At 41.5% G+C, this 18,579-nt stretch overlaps 1 protein-coding gene across 1 annotated transcript in view; it reads left to right on the top strand.

The window, feature by feature from the left end:
• The window catches only part of LOC140537697 (CLIP-associating protein 1), an 84,788-nt gene that overhangs the window by 48,819 nt on the left and 17,390 nt on the right, over positions 1 to 18,579 (top strand). The window contains exons 12-31 of the mRNA XM_072659877.1: positions 761 to 906; positions 1,281 to 1,416; positions 3,064 to 3,134; positions 3,228 to 3,287; positions 3,417 to 3,494; positions 4,945 to 5,112; positions 5,252 to 5,289; positions 5,999 to 6,169; positions 9,481 to 9,588; positions 10,816 to 10,842; positions 11,257 to 11,412; positions 12,948 to 13,055; positions 14,264 to 14,323; positions 15,086 to 15,189; positions 16,523 to 16,767; positions 16,857 to 16,920; positions 17,046 to 17,048; positions 17,143 to 17,306; positions 17,516 to 17,594; positions 18,333 to 18,476. Of these exons, the coding sequence (XP_072515978.1) occupies positions 761 to 906; positions 1,281 to 1,416; positions 3,064 to 3,134; positions 3,228 to 3,287; positions 3,417 to 3,494; positions 4,945 to 5,112; positions 5,252 to 5,289; positions 5,999 to 6,169; positions 9,481 to 9,588; positions 10,816 to 10,842; positions 11,257 to 11,412; positions 12,948 to 13,055; positions 14,264 to 14,323; positions 15,086 to 15,189; positions 16,523 to 16,767; positions 16,857 to 16,920; positions 17,046 to 17,048; positions 17,143 to 17,306; positions 17,516 to 17,594; positions 18,333 to 18,476 (2,130 nt within the window). The remainder of the gene's footprint in view (positions 1 to 760; positions 907 to 1,280; positions 1,417 to 3,063; positions 3,135 to 3,227; positions 3,288 to 3,416; positions 3,495 to 4,944; positions 5,113 to 5,251; positions 5,290 to 5,998; positions 6,170 to 9,480; positions 9,589 to 10,815; positions 10,843 to 11,256; positions 11,413 to 12,947; positions 13,056 to 14,263; positions 14,324 to 15,085; positions 15,190 to 16,522; positions 16,768 to 16,856; positions 16,921 to 17,045; positions 17,049 to 17,142; positions 17,307 to 17,515; positions 17,595 to 18,332; positions 18,477 to 18,579) is intronic.

The following is an 18,579-nucleotide window of genomic DNA, read 5'->3' as shown; positions in this document are numbered from 1 at the left end:
TCTCAGAAGGTAAATAAAGTAGTTGAGGTTCTGCAGTGTGGAGCTATTTTACAGTGGAACCTGAAAACAGACCATAATATCTGACCCTTTATGAAACTCTCACTGAAACGCTCTGTTTTACCAGTGAGAGAACCGGAGAACCGCTCACTTGCCTTTCTCTGTTTATAAACCAGCACTGAAGAACCCATTGAGAACCAAGTGGAGGCTAACGCTAATGCTAACACACACATATGCTAGCTATAGAAACCTAAATCACACACACACACACAGCACATTCACCCACTATAAACCAGTTATTACACACCAGTAGACCAACAACCACAGATATCAGTCCAGAGTGTGAACCACTACACACACACAGGAAGTGATCAGACTGCAGTGTTGTAAAGGAGCTGGGAGCTGATAGGTCAGGGAGGAGAGTCAGACTGGATTATAGGATATCAAACACTATAAAACAGTCATTTTAACAAAAGTCTCAATTAAACTAAATCAATTAGTCCAGAACATCTGATTATAGAAACTGAGACTGAAAATAAAGAGATTTTACTGAACAGATTCATCAGCAGCTCGTCTGAGCTAAACTGTGGGGTTGGATTATTTATACACACACAAAGATCAGATCGGACTGGATGATACTCAGCATTAAGAGACTCGGATCAGACTGTGGAGGGCAGAATATCCTGATCGGGACCTGATCCCTAGTAAATAAACTCATTTACTAAAATCTCTCACTCCTTCTCTCCCATGCTTGGCCATGCAGCTGAAGAAGGTGCGTTCGCTGCTGCTCGCCGGGGCCACAGACCACGAGGGGTTCCTCCAACAGCTGCGGCAGCTGGAGGGCGCCTTCAAACTGTCCGCAAAAGACCTGCGCTCACAGGTGGTCCGCGAGGCCTGCATCACGCTGGGGTACGTTCAGCTTACTGTTCCGCAGGCTGAGTGGACGATGTTTAAAGCGGGGAGAATGAATTGGTGGACCACCAAGAGCTTCTAAAGAGCCATAATGGACAAGATCAATTTGTTAAAGCGATTTTATTCAGTGAATTGAACAGCTTCCAAAATGGCTTTTAAGCTTCTTGCATCTCATTCCTTTCTGTTCGGCAGTTAGATTTAATGGACACTCACAAACAAACAAACACACACACACACACACTTTTATTAAGACACTGTAAATTACGGTACAAAACAGAGATTAATGTTCTCTGGAAAAATGAATGTTTTCCCTAATTGTTTGCTTGCAGTAAAAGCGTCAAGTGGTCTCTGGTGTATTCTTCTTCCTTTAGGCATTTATCTTCTGTTCTGGGCAACAAGTTTGACCACGGAGCCGAGTCCATCATGCCCACGCTACTTAACCTAGTACCCAACAGTGCCAAAATCATGGCCACATCTGGCATTGCAGCCATCCGCCTTATTATACGAGTGAGTATGCACACACACTAGGGTTGGTCGGTGAAACGATAAAACCATATACTGCAATATCTCCAAATAAGGACGGGGTCTGATGTGTCCAATTTCTGTCAAATCTAATCCATGGCCAAATTAGTTAATTTAATCATGTGCATGTTTTTAGATGGGAGCTCACTAATTGGTGACATCATGCTCTTAATACTGGTGGGGAAAGTAGGGTAGGGTAGTGTCCTGAGTTTGAATGAAAGAGAAAGCAAGCAAACCTGGATGAGCCAGTCTACTAAATGTGCCTTTCACTCGACTCTGTGCTCTCAGATATGAGGCTTTATTCTCTAAACCTGTGTGATTTGGGCCTCAGCTGGAACTTGGCCTGTGCTGTGGTGTTTAACCTGCTAGCTAACTAAATCTAAGCCTAGCTGGACAGCTACGAGTCTAAACCCAGCAGAACCGGTCTCTCATTTTGCCTTTCTGTTCTCCTAAACACCAGTCACCCGACTTCGCTCTCTCAGAGTTAGTCAGTAGCAGCTGCACTGAGCTGTCTGATGCTCTGTGGATCGGTATCCCACCTAGCTAAGCAAAGTCATTAGTCTGAATGTTTATAATGTATGGGGTTTCTGTCAGCCAGAATTGCAGGTTTTGCTGACTAAGCTAAGGCTAACTAGCTTCTCTTTTCTGATTCGCAGCAGTTCCAACATTTGGCATGGTCAGACTGACGGTTTAATATTTATTTATTGTATGATTGATGTAAAACAGTGTTCACTTCGTCTGTGACCCTAAAAGCAAAGTACAGATGCTACGTAATAATTAAACCATCCACTCTCTGGCCTCAGTAATACCGTATACCGCAGCAATATTATAAGATGGTTTAACAGTATAAAAAAAGTGGATATCACCTAACTCTAACACACACACGCACAAACACACACAGATACAGTGATGTGCTTTCAAGCTGTCCAATAGCATACCATTAAGGGGCAGTTTTACTGTTTCCGGCACAGTAGGTCATTAAATCTGAGAAAACAACAGGTCAAATCAATGGCATTGATCAGAACATGATGTGCTTCTGTGGCCGCACGCTGGGCACGTGTTGTGATCGACAAGGAAGGGAGCTGAAATAGGCAGTGATAGCAGTGATAGATCCCATTAGAACAGATGCAGGTAAACATACATCCAGTAAAAAGGAGAAATAAGAGCGTCCCATTCTGAAGAAAGTAGTGAGATCTTGTTGGTGAGCTAGTCTGAAGAACACAGCTCGGTTCCTCCAGGTTTCTCCTGGACGCCCCCTAGTCCAGCCAGCACAGAGTGGAGGATGTGTTCAACTCCATCAGCAGCAGCAGCAGCAGCTCACCTGATTTACCATCATTAAGTCCTGATTTACCACCAAACCAGGTGTTGATCTGAGGAGAACTCTAAATAATACTAGACTCCAGGAGAAGAACTTTGGACTGTACAGCACTGTACAGTATATATACACACATGTCTATGTAATATCAGCATTGACACTGGTACACAGCTAATATCAGATAGATTCCCATGTCAGAATTGATATACAGATTTTTAAGCATGGCCTGTACATTCTTTCCATTATGTATAATAACATAAAAAGTGATTCCAAACTTTTGAATGGTACTGATGTATGTTTGCGTTTTTTCCTCCCAGCACACACACTACCCTCGGCTCATCCCCATCATGACCAGCAACTGCACATCCAAATCCGTGGCCGTCCGACGGTAAGAGCACTGCTGACCACCACAGTCTCCTAATTATCACCTGCCGTCGGATAGATGAGTAGTTTTTAACTGGGCTCTCTCTCCGTCTCTCAGGCGCTGTTACGAGTTTTTAGACCTTTTACTCCAGGAATGGCAGACTAATTCTCTTGAGAGGTAAGACTGGTCTTGGTTCTAGATTATGTGCTTCACATTTGGAGCAGTGAAACAGCAGAGCTCAGGATGAACACATGCTCAGAGGAGAGAGTGCTTCCATTGACCCGTTGGTTTTTTATATGTTCACAGGCATGTAGCCGTCCTGATGGAGACCATTAAGAAAGGAGTTCACGATGCAGACTCGGAAGCCAGATCCATTGCTAGAAAGTAGGTGATTTGAGATTTTCTGAATTATGGGGAATTGAACTTTTTCATGACTTTAAAGGAATGCACCTGTGAGTGCGGATTGTCTTAACAGCTGTTGTAAACCGATTGCTGAAACCCTTTTCAGCTTAATGAGAAACTGAGGCACGAACTTGTACAGTAGAATTTGAGGTGCTGATAGGGCTGTTGCGCACACTGTTGAGATGGGGTTGTGAGAAGAATTATTTCTCTTCTGAGGCCTCAACTACTGGTCAAATGTTTTAGTGCACCCCTAATGTTCCCATTTTATTGACATTTCATCACTTCAAGTCCAGTGAATAACCTTAAATAGTACACAGTCTAGTGACCTGGGCATGTGAGCAAAAAAAGTCACAAAAAATAGAGAAATAAATAAAGAAAACAAAAGGAAATTTCTTTTTAGGAAGTAAAAAAGTCAGTGGTTAACATCTTACAGCAAATCTGTTGCAATGGAAGTAAATAAAGCTTTGAAAATTGATGCAAACCATTAATAATGCACAAACCCTTGGTCTGTATAAAAGCAGTGCTGAACAGACTGTGTTACTGCACTCTCTACTGCAGCGTTTACACAACACTGCACGTCCAGACTGCTCTCATAATGTCTAGAAAAGGATGCTCGACAGAGAAACACAGCTAGAGCGTCTAACTCTTAAAAATGGAGCTCTTTACTTTAGAGAAATTCCAGATAAAGCCAGACTGTGGTGAGTCCAGTTTCCTACACCATCAAAAAGCCTTTTGGAAACCTGAAAAGAGGAGGTCTGACAGACTTCACAAATCCACACTGGCATCAGACAAGTTTCTGAGAGTCAACAGCAGCTTAACACTGGACCAAATCTCAGTTTAGCTGTGAAGAGAAGACTTGGAGCTGCAGGTTTGACTGCAGGTAGAGTAGCAGATGGTAGAACAAGAAAAGCAGGCTAGTTCTATGGGACAAATTAGATCTTAATAATAATGTTAATAGTACTGTCAGTTATATTATTAATTATTATATATTTTATAATTTTCTATATGACATATATCATGTTATATTATTAGTGTATTATTATTCTTATTATTAATGAGTAAATTAATTCAAATAGTTTTATGTGTGTATAGATAACTAAGGTAGCAAATTCAGGCTATTCATAACAAAAAAATACTCCAAAAAAAAAACTTCAACATTCCAACTCTAAATTAATCAAATCATCATATACAAATGCTCATTTACATAATTTACAAAATCTACATATTTTAAAGTAATATTTTAGTACAATCATTACTTTACTTTTTCTTTATTTATGTAGACTTTGCCTGCCAGTGGACTATGGACTACTACTATGACCAGCTGTGTACATTCACATGTCTTTTTGTGTTGTAATGTGAAATTAGTGAATATACAGACCCTATTTAGAAGGAGGGGTTAACTTGTGACCGATTTGCTCCTGATCATCCTCAGGTGTTATTGGGGCTTCCACGGCCACTTCAGTAAGGAGGCAGAACATCTGTTTCAGGCTCTCGAGCTGACCTATCAGAAGGCTCTCCAGTCTCATCTGAAAAGTTCGGACAGCATTATGTCCCTCCCGCAGTCTGACCGCTCCTCCTCCAGCTCCCAGGAGAGCCTCAAGTAAGACATAGAGACATAAGAAGTAGTGAACTTTCATTTAGTGAGTTTTCACTTTCACTTTTTCCTGTATAATAATGTTTTGATTAAATATTGTCCTTGTTATCTCTTCACTCTCTCTGGCTTTTGCTTTCACACACAGTCGGCCACTGTCTGCAAAAGTCCCAGTAGGAACCAGAAGTAAGCCCGTATTACTTTTCTTTACTATTCTGACAAAAGCAAACTGAAAAGGTCTTGAACTGATGATTCTACTGAACTTACTGTGCTGTGTATATACAATTTGTTGAATTTTCCCTTTTCTCATAATTTGGAGTTACTATTTGATAGTACTGCCATTTGACCATATTTGGCAAGGCCAAATATGCTCTCTCTGACTCTAGCCGCTGATGGCAAGGCACCATGACTTGGGATTCAAACTCACAACCACAGGGCCATAGGGGTATCACATTAGTGTACTTAAACCATATAGGGGTAAAATCCCCATTTATGCACCTTAAAAGCCCACATGCAGTTTTATTGTGAAATATTTGTTTTAAATATATATATTTTTAAATGCAGGAAATACCTTTGAATAAAAACTGCACGTTTTGAGCTATTTTTAACTATTTTCAGAATTCTATGGGACAAATTAGATCTTAATAATAATGTTAATAGTATTATCAGTTATAGAGATGAATGAATAAATTAATATATACAAATGCTCATTTACATATATTTTAAAGTAATATTTTAGTACAATTATTTGTTTACTTTTCATTTATTTATTTAGAATTTAATTTAATTTATTCCGAAAAATGTAAGAATCCATACGTGATGCTTCTACAGTCGTTCTACGAATGTAACTGCTGTTACCAATATTTTTAAACGTAACTCTTTCTCTCTGTCTCAGCTAAAGCCGCTACCTCTAAGGTGTCCTCCACGCCTGGCTCTCTGCAGCGGTCTCGCAGTGATGTCGACGTAAATGCCGCTGCCAGTGCCAAATCAAGAATGCCCACTGTACCTGCAGCTGCCCCCTTCAGCTCAGCCACAGCACTGCCCCCTGGCTCCTACGCATCACTGGGTAAACACACATTTCATCTGTACAAGTGGATAGATTCCTTCATCCATGAAAGGCTACGGTTTTGGCATTCAGATGAATACCTTTCAGTTCATCTTCTGAACTCACCTGTTGTTTCCCTGTTAAGTCCTAGCCACCACCTTCTTCTTTATAACGCACAATGCTAATACCTTCCTGTTATGCCTTTCCTTTGGTTCCCCTGCTTTTATTTGCTTTAAGATGCTACTCCTGGTAATATGGAGGGTAAGGCCTGTGTGTGTATGTGTGTGGAGTGGGGGTCTCTGTGTTGTAGTCCTCCCTGTCTCTCATTCTGTGTTATTTCAGGATGCCCAGCTCCAGATCTTGAGAGAGTTCTAACGCACCTGATTGTGCTCCAGTGTTTCTCAAGCTGAACTCTGTCCGCTGTATCTGTAGCGTGAAGGTCGAGGAGCACAAGATAGTAATCTCAGTGAGATGGGACGAATTGTTTTACTGGGGGGAATTATCTGGGGACACATCCTATACCCCGGGACACATCCTATCCCCCTGGAAACATCCTATCCCCCCGGACACAACCTATCCCTCTGGAAACATCCTATCCACCCGGACACAACCTATCCCACCGACACAACCTATCCCCCTGGATACATCCTATCCCCCCGGACACAACCTATCCCTCTGGAAACATCCTATCCACCCGGACACAACCTATCCCACCGACACAACCTATCCCCCTGGATACATCCTGTCCCCCCGGACACAACCTATCCCCCCGGACACAACCTATCCCCCTGGAAACATCCTATCCCCCTGGACACAACCTATCCCCCTGGACACATCCTATCCCCCTGGAAACATCCTATCCCCCTAGAAACATCCAACCCCCCCGGACACATCCTATACCCTCTGACGTCGTCTTACAGAAGGACCATTCAGGGCCCAATATGTTAGCCAGCCGGTGTATCTAGCCGAGCTGGACCACCCCCTTAACTGTAGCTATAATGCTAATGTTAATTCAATCCCCCTTTGATTGAATTAGCTAGCATGCTACTGGTTAGCCAGCTGAGTTGACCCCCCCCCCCTTTCAAAGTGTGTTTTATCTAGTGGTAGGTTTTTTTTTATCGCTTTATTTTTTTTGGATCCCAATTATCTGCTAATCTTGCACAAGGCTAGCTCGATAGCGGATAGCTATCTTTACCTGTTGGTATCAGCTTTATATGCCAGCATAACAACAACAATATTATATAGTTGAACTTGCTAATAAGTGTTTAACATTTAATTAATAAAGATAAACAGTGAAGCTTTATCCAGATAAAACTTCTCAGTCATAATCAATAAATACCTTTCGATAAATTGTAATCTGGCATATAGGTATGACAGCTGCGTGAAGACGGACAGTTAATCACGTGCACAGTTTTTACTGTGCTTACGGTGTTTAATAGGTGGCTATAATTAGCACTGTCTCTCCTTTGCCCTGTGTTTCATTATATAGTCATGGATTTCAAATATTCCTCCGCTGAACTCGTTGTTATTTTCGGAGGACGGGATAATGCATCTACGTTACTGTCGCAGAAAAACCAGCGATGCGCTACAGATACAGAAGATGGAGACCAGGTATTCTAAAGGTTGGACTATTTCTGTAATACAGAGATGAACCACTGGCCCTGGAGCTGGGCACCGCTGCTGTCTGCTGATAAGAGAGTACGTCAGTGAGAGTCTGCATGGACTACCTGCATGGAGTTTGCTGATGATCCACAAACTGACTGTACTGAAGTGTTAGACGTCTGCAGATCAGTTACGACTGAGGCGGCCGTTCGGTTGAAAGAGTGTGTGTTTATTTTGTTGTATTACAAAACGCTATGACCATGCACATGCTCATTTACATGCTGTATAAAAATACAGCAACAGTAATGAGAGAGAGCAGCATACTCATTTTGCGGGGCGTAGCACCATTAGCACATGATTATGAATCTGGCTCTGCGTGTGATTCTTGTACGTCTGTATTTCTCTGTAAAACTGTGGTCACACTGGACATCTGTCGTTCACGTCACCTTGCCAAATGCCCGTTGACTGAGACTGGACCAAAAACTTGCTCACCAAAAAGCCCAGCATAATCCCTCACAGTCGGGAAGACATGCTTTTCACGTGCATTGTACAAGCTGAGAGATACAGAACCGGCCTCTGAAAGTGAAAGAAGCACGTGGGCTAAGGCTGTATTATTATATTTTAGAATAATACAGTATATATAAATAATATACTATATTATATAATAATATAATAAAATTATACGATTTGACACAAATACAACTGTAGTTAGTCCCCCAACAACTAGCTACTCTGCCAATCATAACTACTGCCATTGTTGAAACCCCAGTGTGGAAATGCGCTGAAGTTGTAGCTAGCTAACTTAGCTAACAATTCGAAGGTTGGCTAACATAGCTACCATAAACAGCTACGAAAAACACAAACGTGAACCTATGTTAATTACATTAATAACTCACCACAGTACTAAACCACACACACAAGTAGCGGCTAGTAATTAGTGGCTAATTAGCATGCTAATAAAATACAAATATTAGCATCATTAAGCCAGGTCATTAAATACTCACTCCAGTACAGTGTGGCATGAACTGTAAATGACGGCCGTAGCATGTGTCCGTTTTTTTCCAGCTGAGGAGCTAGCTTAGCGATTAGCATGCTGGCTAACTTAGTTATCATAAACAGAGCGATGACGGTATGGGCTGATTGGCTCCTGACTGTCTGTGTATAGAGATGCTCTGTTTATTCAGAGCAAGTGGTGAAGAAACGGTCATGGTTAGACACGGATATGATTCGCCCTTCCTCTGTTTTGGGTCTTCACAGCCGTCAGAGGTCACTGAAGTTGAGCTCGATGCAAAGTTTCGCACATGAAATGTATTTTTGCCGGAAGTTGCCGAGGTGAAATCACTCATCTCTGCGAATCCCATTGAAACAGCGGATCTGAGGTCAACAGAGGTCTGGTGTGACCACAACTTAAAGCTAATGCTGTTTGTTGCCACTGGTTTGAGGTAGTCGGTCACTGTATTAGTGACTCTGGCGGTGTGACAGCTTTTTAAGGCAGTTGTTCTTCACTATGTATTTTACAGTTAGCATTAGCATCAACGTTATTGCTGTGTCTGTCCTGTGAAACACTGTTTTGAGCATGGATGTCTATTCTGTGTAGAGGTTGAGAAGGTTTTCTACAGTTCACTCGTCTGTAAATACTAATGTTTGTGCTGTTTTATGTTACTATTATTATTACTATTATTATCGTTATGTTTCCAGTGCATTCAGTCTCTCTCTCTCTTGCTTTTCAGGTCGTGTCCGCACCCGGAGACAGAGTTCTGGCAGCAGTGCAGGGGGCGGAGTCTCTGTTACAGACAGTAGGGGGCGGAGCCGAGCGAAAGTGGTTTCTCAATCCCAACGTGAGTTTACTGATGTGCACCTTTCCACACCTTTCCACACAGATTTCTGGCTGAAGCTTTTAACACTTCACTATGCGTTTACATGCACACTAGTGACTCGATATTAGTCTGACTAAGACTGCGGTCACGTTCACAGCGCAGGATTTTAATAACTTTTGTAATTGGAATTGGAAATAGTTTCTCCTGCTTTTGGGGGAGTAACTGTCTCTACTGTTCAAGGGAAGAAGGCTTTGTACTAGATTTTGGAGTTGCATTGCACTGCGGATTTGATTGCAGCTCATCCCAAAAGTATTGGATGGAGCGGCATCATTTCAGACAATGCAATTTCACAATATCTGGGGGTCTTTTTACCCCTCTAGCCCACACCTGGCGTTAGGCATGGTGCCAGGGTTCATATTGATCTGCTCCAAAATGTCCTATTCTATTGGCAGTACTTCTCTACAGGAACTGGACAAGCTGTGTATGTGTGTCAGCAATGGGTGCAACTTACAGTAGCTGAATGCATTCATTAGAAGGGGTGTCCATAAACATTTGGACGCATAGTGTAGGGAGATTTTTTTGGAAGGTTCAGGGTTTTATTAGTACTCTCTTTGAACAGTTCAGACAGTAAACAGTGAAATATGAAGTACCATTAGATACATAACAACAAAATCGCAGTAAATATTATTTCAAATATATTCAAATATTACTAGCGACATGCTGATTGGTTTATTGCATGTTACTCCTGAAACACACCCATGAATAATTAAGAGACTTACTACTTAGATTAACTTTTTCTGCTGTTATGACAGCAAAGACACACTGACACGCCCTGAATGGAGTTGCACGGTGCACAGCTGACGACTCGCCTAAAGATCGCTAAAAGTGGGCCCATTAATTTTTAATAACTTTTGTAATTGTAATTGGAAATACTTACTTCCTCACCTTCAGCTGATTAGGATCAGGCTGCTGTGTGCACGTAAACATAGATCATTTGCTGCATTTCAGTCCGTCATTGTCACTGAAGCGGTATGAATTGGGTTCAACTCTGCTGACCCTTAGAAAGATCAGTTGTCTTTCTATGCTACATTGTAAACATCAGCATGTTTTGCATTGTTGCCCACGGCAACAATAGGTGTTTGTTTAGGCAAATATGATGACATGCCCAATGCATGCTGGGTAATGCAGTTTCACTGACACTGTATAACGGAACACCCTTCGCTGCCCTGTGTGCTGCTCATACGTAAGGATCCAGATCAGCTAACCCAGTGGGTGGTAAGACTTACGGTACAGCAGCCTTACTGACCAGTCCAGCATATACCCATACCCTGTTGTTCGCATGCTTCTGAACCCCATGTGTTACTGTAGTCCATGAAGCCTGTTCCATATCACCTCCCCTAGATAGTGTATGTTGGGACAAAGGGTGAGTTGCTCACCCAGTGCATTCCCTCTGTTGTGTTGTTTGCCACTATGTGGATGTCCATCATTTGTGCGGATGTGGTCAGGCTTGTTTTTGTTGTCTTTGCATGTTCTTGATGCATCGTAGAGTGTGTTTATATTGTATTATGTGTGTTATTCATTATGTTGTTCATTATTATATTACATTATATAATTTATATATAAATATAATATGTCTTTTCTTTTCTTCGCTCACTCTCTCATTTTCTCTGTTTGTGCGTGTGCACACAGCTGGGAGTCGCTCCAGCTCTCCTGGGAAGCTCAGCGGTCATTCATATGGAAAAGTCCCCCGTGCCACAGGCAGCGCTACCCCCTCCGAGAAGCGCAGTAAAATCCCTCGAAGTCAGGGCTGCAGCCGAGAGACCAGCCCCAGCCGCTCTGGCCAGGGTGAGAGGAGTTCTTCGTTACACAGGATACACTAGGGCTCGGCCGATCGGTCAATATTACAGATCAGTCAATATTATAGATGCATTTTGTTGCCGTCATGCAAAACCTTGTTTCTTTTTTTCACTTTTTGACATAATTTGTGTATTTTGTGTCAAAATGTCATGATAGATGGACCAATAGAAATGCTCCAAAATGACTTGTTACATTGACTTCCATTGAAAGTTAAGAAAATTATTTAGAGTTTTTTGCGTGACAGCAACGAAATATCGATTTATTGTTATCAAAGAAAACGGTATTGATAGATCTCTGTTTTTAGAGGCGTGCTTGAGTTTGTAGTTCTAGTACATGGAGAAAAGCTCATCTACACTATATGGAGTATAAAAGTATCGGGACCTCTGCTTGTCCATTATTTCTTCTGAAATCAAGGGTATTAATAATAGTTTCTCCTGTATGTACTGTCCGAGGGAAGAAGGCTTTGTACTAGATTTTGGAGTTGCATTGCACTGCGGATTTGATTGCAGCTCATCCCAAAATTATTGGATGGAGCGGCATCATTTAAGACAATGCAATTTCACAATATCTGGGGGTCTTTTTACTCCTCTAGGGATACACCGGGCATTAGGCATGGTGCCAGGGTTCATATTGATCTGCTCCAAAAAGTCCTATTCTATTGGCAGTACTTCTCTACAGGAACTGAAAAAGCTATGTATGTGTGTCAGCAATGGGTGCAACTTACAGTAGCTGAATGCATTCATTAGATGGGGTGTCCACAAACATTTGGACGTATAGTGATGGTAGTAAACTGTGCAATATGAAGTACCATTAGGTACAAAACAACAAAACCTTACTGCAACCTTATTTCAAATATATTCAAATATTACTTAAAGGACCTGTATGCTACATTTGTCATTTTGTATGCCCCTGAGTTTCGCTTATAACATTTGTGTCGGTTTGTACAATCAAAACATACATTTTGTCATTTTTACATAGCATTTCCTGTCATGTTTTTATCCTGTTTGTGTTACTGCTCCTTTAAGACTAATATATGGGAATTATCTCTGTTCTGATTGGTCGCCCTGTACAGTGCATTATTGCATTGTCATTCCTGCAGTCCAGACTGCTGTAGGTTGGATATGCTGTGTAAATATTAGTGGGTTGATTTTTGGGACATCACAAGTACAGTGAACTTGAATCGACCTGGTTTCCTAGATAAATGCGCTGTTTGATCTAGAAAGTGAACTGTATGTTTTTTCAAAATGATGTCAACATGTATCACTCTTTTACTTCCAAAAAATTGTGGGAAATTGCTTTTCCATGATGTGGATCTTCCCTAATATGCTCCTCTCCGCTCTGCTCCTCTCTTACTATCTTCCTTATTGTCACTCACCCTCGCTCTTCCTCTGTTGTGTCCTAACTGCTACACTTTCTTCTCTCCTGCTGCCGTCCTGCTGTGTGTGTGTTTGTGTACACGTGTCTGCACGTATGTGTGTGTGTGTGTGTGTGTGTGTGTGTGTGAATGTGGTGGGGGGTGTTAGTGCGGGGCAGTCGTATCCCGCGGCCCAGTATGAGTCAGGGCTGCAGTCGTGACACCAGTAGAGAGAGCAGCAGAGACACCAGCCCTGCACGGGGCTTTACTCCACTGGGTGAGTCACACACACACACACACACACACACACTCAAACACAGAGAATACGCCTTGTCACCAATTGTAATGGATTCCCGAAAGGCCACTGTAACTCAGTCCAGGAAAAGGCTTACAGCATCATTATGTGAGAATTGGTATTTCTTGCTCCTTCAGTCAGATAGTGGAAGTGCACTTTGAGACACCAAACTACATTTTATTTTGCAAGCTGTGATTGGTTTGCAGGCACACAGACACACACATTATATATATATATATATATATACATGCCTTTAGATAGTTCTGTAATGTACTAGACGTATGGTAAAGTAGGATATTTTAATCTGAAATGATCGAAAGTAAAGATACACAAACTAGCTGAAGTCCACCTGGACAGATGGAGGTTGAGTTTAGGTGCCTTTATTTCTAAGCTTCACTGTAGTGGTTTATTCAGTAGAGCCAATAGAGCTAGAGATGCTAGAGCTGCGCTTCCTGTTCCTCTTCCTCCTCATTTCTCCTTCTGATTCCCTCCTCCTCAACCTGCATGTTCGTACCTCTAGTACAATGCCTGTATGTTTTGGTGTGTGTGTGTGTTTGTGTTTGTGGGGGGGGGAGTATGTCTGTGTGTATATATATATATATATATATATATAGTATAAGCTGATCTCACCTAAACTGAAGAAATCTAAATTCAGCATAATTAAATGGTTATGGTGTCAATGTATTTAACAACGTAAACAAAGTCATTCTGAGTGGTCTGTGAGAAATACTGTCTTCTAGTGGTGGGGAATGGAATCAGACGTCTAAAGCAGCCAAGTAAAGTGGGTATAATTCACAATCTCAACTCAAACCACTCTGAATGACTTTGTTTACATTGTTAAATATTTGTTTATACTTTTTAAATTTTTTTTATTCTCTGTTTATTTTATTTTAATTTATTTTAGTTTTTATTTTTACATCTGAATAACTTTTTAAGATGAAGAAAAATGCATGAAATTCTCATTAAAAATATTATTTTATTTTACTTTATTTTATTTTTAATGTATTTTGAATATGTATTTTTCTGTTTTATATATTTTTTTAATGTATCCTATATATTGTCTTTTGTTTGTTTTCGTTTTATTTGGATGATGCCAGTACTCATCACTCATCAGCTCTATATATATTAAAAAAACTGAACTGTGTAAATCTGAACTGTATTTGGGTTTATCCCTTCTCAATGCTGCCCAGTGTCCCGGCGCCACTCCCGCTCCACCAGCGCTCTGACGGCAGGCGACGCTCTGCAGACAGGTGATCTGCATGCCCCACCAGGTCACGGCCACAGGGGGAGCCACAGGATTAATGTTCTCACACTTCACACCTACAGAAAGCACTGAATTCACTTATTGGAAATGCTATAGATCATCCCTAGTTTTGCCAGGGACCATTTGTTTACATATTAAAATACGCAAAATGCTCCCATATGTCTCCCATATAGTGCTTTATTAATATTTACAGTCTTTATTACAGATGTGAGTTGAGCTGTGCTCTGTGAGGTGTGAACTGTGCGACGTTTTTTTTTTGTATGTTTTTTTTGTATTTATGTTTTTTTAGGAGAACATCTGACTAAACTAAGTTCAAACTCAAACTCAAAAATCACTCGGTAATCAGCTGCTGTATCAGCTTAAGTTGGTTTATGTGTTTTTTGTTTTTTTTTGCTGAATCTGTTTTTATTTGCAACCTTTTCATTGTTTCTATTAATTTGAATATTTGGGATATTTTGATTGATATCCAATAGATCAATAGAGATCTGAGGCAATTATTTTCAGCATTAAATATGAAATATTGTTAAATATTGTTTTTAAGATGTGAAGCAACTTGTGGACCTGGCTTGTAACTAACATTTAGTGGACACTCTCCACAAGGGGGTGCTATTAGTACTCAACAATTTTAGGTGCTTCACATTAATGACACTGTGTGCATACATTACAGCATATCCCCTCACTCTCTCTTTCTCTCCCTCTCTCCCTCTCTCTCTCTCTCTCTATCTCTCTCTCTCTGTCCCTTTCTCAGATCGTTTTGGTCTAATCCACCAGGCACGTATATCTGCCTCGGTCAATGCCATGCGAATCCTCAACACCGGCATGGAGGTGGAGGCAGCTGTAGCTGATGCCCTGGTGAGCTTCCACAACCATTAGTCAGCTTTGGGTTTTTAAGCCCTATTTAAGCTTATGATAGCGAGGAATCAGATTGAAGGTCCACATATGGGATGTTTTTAAGAAGGTAAATGCAGTTCAGTCTCAGCTCTCAGCAGATGCAGAAGAAATGTCTGATGTTAGCGATTACGGTTATTGCAGTTAACATCAGACCTGAACTGAAAGTCTGAAGTCCTGACATGTGGTTGTCTTTGCTCTTCCTCTTTCTGACTCTGTCTTGAATCTCAACAGCTTTTAGGAGACTCCAGGAATAAGGTAGTGTTTTTATTGGTGTATGACTGCGTCTCCCCTTTTCCACCCATATCTCCATCATCTCCAGACTCCATTGCCAGTACAGAGAGATATTGCACCCAGTGCAATTCAGAACTTCCTAAAATGTTTCGTAGGCCAAAGAGAACAACTGTCACACATACAGTGGCATGCAAAAGTTTGGGCACCCCTGGTGGAAACATCTGTTACTTTGAACTCTGCAGAAGACCTGATTTCTAAGCCTAAATAAGGAAGCATTCCTTAATATTTTAAGCAGAATAACATTCTTATTTTCATCTTTTACAGTTTCAAATGACATTGATTAAGGGCCTAAGGCAACATTTAGTAACCTTTTGGCAGTATTACAGCTTGCAAACACTTTTTCTAGCCACTTAAGAGTCTTTCAGTTCATGTTTGGTGGGTTTTCGCCCCCTACTTTTGCTTTCGAGGGCTTCTAGTTCTGTAGGATTCCTGGGCCGCCTTGCTGCACTGCTCTTTTAAAGGTCTATCCACAGATTTTTGATGATGTTTGGGTTGGGGGACTGTGAGGGCCATGGCAGAACCTTCAGCGTGAGCCTCTTGAGGTAGTCCATTGTGGATTTTGAGACGTGTTGAGCATCATCATCCTACTGTAGAAGTTCCTTCTCTTTTTTTATTCAGCTTCTGCTTTTTTTTTTAACAGACAATGTGATGTTGTCTTCAGAGAGGTCAAAACTATTAAGGTGCCCAAATTTTGTTCCCTTTTTACTTTAAAACTGTACGAAATAAAAAATAATACACCAATCCTGCTTAAAGTGTTGGAATCTTCAGATCTTCAGATGTTGTCGATCAGCTCATTCTACTCACGCAAGGTATTTTTTTGACCAGGAGTGCCCAAACCTTTGCCTGCCACTGTACATGTCAATAATCATCTACCCACTGCATGCCTTTGTCCTCATGACATCAACAGAAGATCTTCAGAACGTCAGTGTCTGCATGCGTAGTAGTCTTCATTTTGGTCTTTTTAGGTCTTATTGTCCTCTCTGTCGTCTCTCCTTGCGCCTAGCGGAGACCCATGCGGCGACGGTACGAATCCCCTGGCATGTATTCGGATGACGACGCCAACAGCGACGCCTCCAGCGCCTGCTCGGAGCGCTCATACAGCTCGCGCAACGGCGGGGTCCCACACTACCTGCGGCAGACCGAGGACGTAGCCGAGGTCCTGAACCACTGCGCCAGCTCTAATTGGTCTGAGCGCAAAGAAGGCCTGCTGGGCCTCCAGAACCTTCTGAAGAGCCAAAGAATCCTCAGGTACTTTGTCAGAGTCAAAGACAGAATTACTGTAATGCCCCTCAGAACCAGCAGCACCAGTTCACATAGGGAATCTCTCCCTCTTACAGCCGTGTGGAGCTGAAGAGGCTGTGTGAGATCTTCACTAGAATGTTTGCAGATCCTCACAGCAAGGTGAGCCAATCCATGACAGTGTGACTTAGATGGTCTGAATGTATATCTGAAGGTCAAGGTGTTGTGTTACTAACGGAGGGTTTGTTTCTTGCATGACCCTGCCTTGCTTTGGATTGATGGATCAGAGAGTAAGTCTGGTCGATATGTTTGTGTTTAATGCTAATTCATATTCTAAATATTTGGTGTTTTTTATGTCACGCCTAATGAATGTCTGCTCCACAGGTGTTCAGCATGTTCCTGGAGACGCTGGTGGACTTCATCACGCTACACAGAGATGACCTGCAGGACTGGCTCTTTGTGCTGCTGACCCAGCTGCTGAAGAAGATGGGCGCTGACCTGCTGGGCTCCGTCCAGGCCAAAGTACAGAAAGCTCTGGACGTCACCAGGTCTGACCTCCATCCTCCGTTGATCTGAGACTTCTCTAACACAACTTTCTTGGTTATTTTTAAGTCAGACAATTGAATTTTACAGAGCAAGAATTTTTCTTTCTCAGATCTCTCAGATTTTCCTGCTTCCTGCCTTTTCACAAATGTTATTTATGTGTGTTTTTGTTTTGGTTATTGCCTATAATTCCTTTCTCTCCCCCCCCCCCCAGGGATTCTTTTCCATACGACCAGCAGTTCAACATCCTAATGCGCTTTATTGTCGATCAGACGCAGACGCCAAACCTCAAGGTTGGTTTTCAACCATTAAGTGCATTAAGTCACCTTCCAGAGTTGTGTTCCTGTGTTGTAAGACTGTTATATCAATTTTGTAGTGATCTGTAATTACTATTAATTTAAGACTTGCTTTTATACTATGACAGTTTTCCTAAACTTTTGAAATGTAAAAAAAAAATTGGACTATATCATCTTGCTGACAGTATCGCAGTATATTGCAATATATTAAATCCTAACCCCGGTATTCGATCACCAGATTCTTACCAATACATATCCCTAATGTTCACATGATCAGTGCCGCTAAAGCGACACAGAGACAAATAGAAATACAGCTGTTGTGTCAGCAACCTCAATTTAACCTGAAAGCCTTTATTTTTTGTGCACTTTGGGAGCATTCAGTTGTCTGCACTAATAAATGCTGAGGCTTAGCTTAGTTAGTTATAGTCGCTAGCACTATAGGATAATAGTTTATTACAGGATAATAAACATTTATCAGGATGATCATTTAACGAAACACCATGTTAAATGTTTCAGTGATACTGAAAACAGGAACTGCTCTGAAGTGCAGTTTTCTGGTCATTGCGTATCGTTTTATCACACCAAACCCAACGGGCATTACAAAAGCATACAGGCAGGAAAGTGCATTTGATCTGATTTCCACAGGAAGCGAGTATTGTATCATTTCATAGTGTTCAGTATTGGTTTTTCAATATATCGATATTTCTGACAACACTAGTCATCTCTGTTGTGCAGGTAAAAGTGGCTATTCTGAAGTATATCGAGTCCCTGGCTAGGCAAATGGATCCCACAGATTTCGTGAACTCCAGCGAGACCCGGTTGGCTGTCTCCCGCATCATCACCTGGACGACAGAGCCCAAAAGCTCAGATGTGCGAAAGGTGAGTGAGTTGCAGAAGGCACATAAGCAAACATATACTTAGCAGCATATATAAGCAGACACATGTGATGACTTAGCATAATGCTAATTGATTGGGTATGAGC

The sequence above is a fragment of the Salminus brasiliensis genome, chromosome 17 (assembly GCF_030463535.1).
Source record: "Salminus brasiliensis chromosome 17, fSalBra1.hap2, whole genome shotgun sequence".
Taxonomy (NCBI): Eukaryota; Metazoa; Chordata; class Actinopteri; order Characiformes; family Bryconidae; genus Salminus; species Salminus brasiliensis.
The sequence above is the reverse complement of the archived record's forward strand: the minus strand, read 5'-3'. Positions and strand labels throughout refer to the sequence as shown.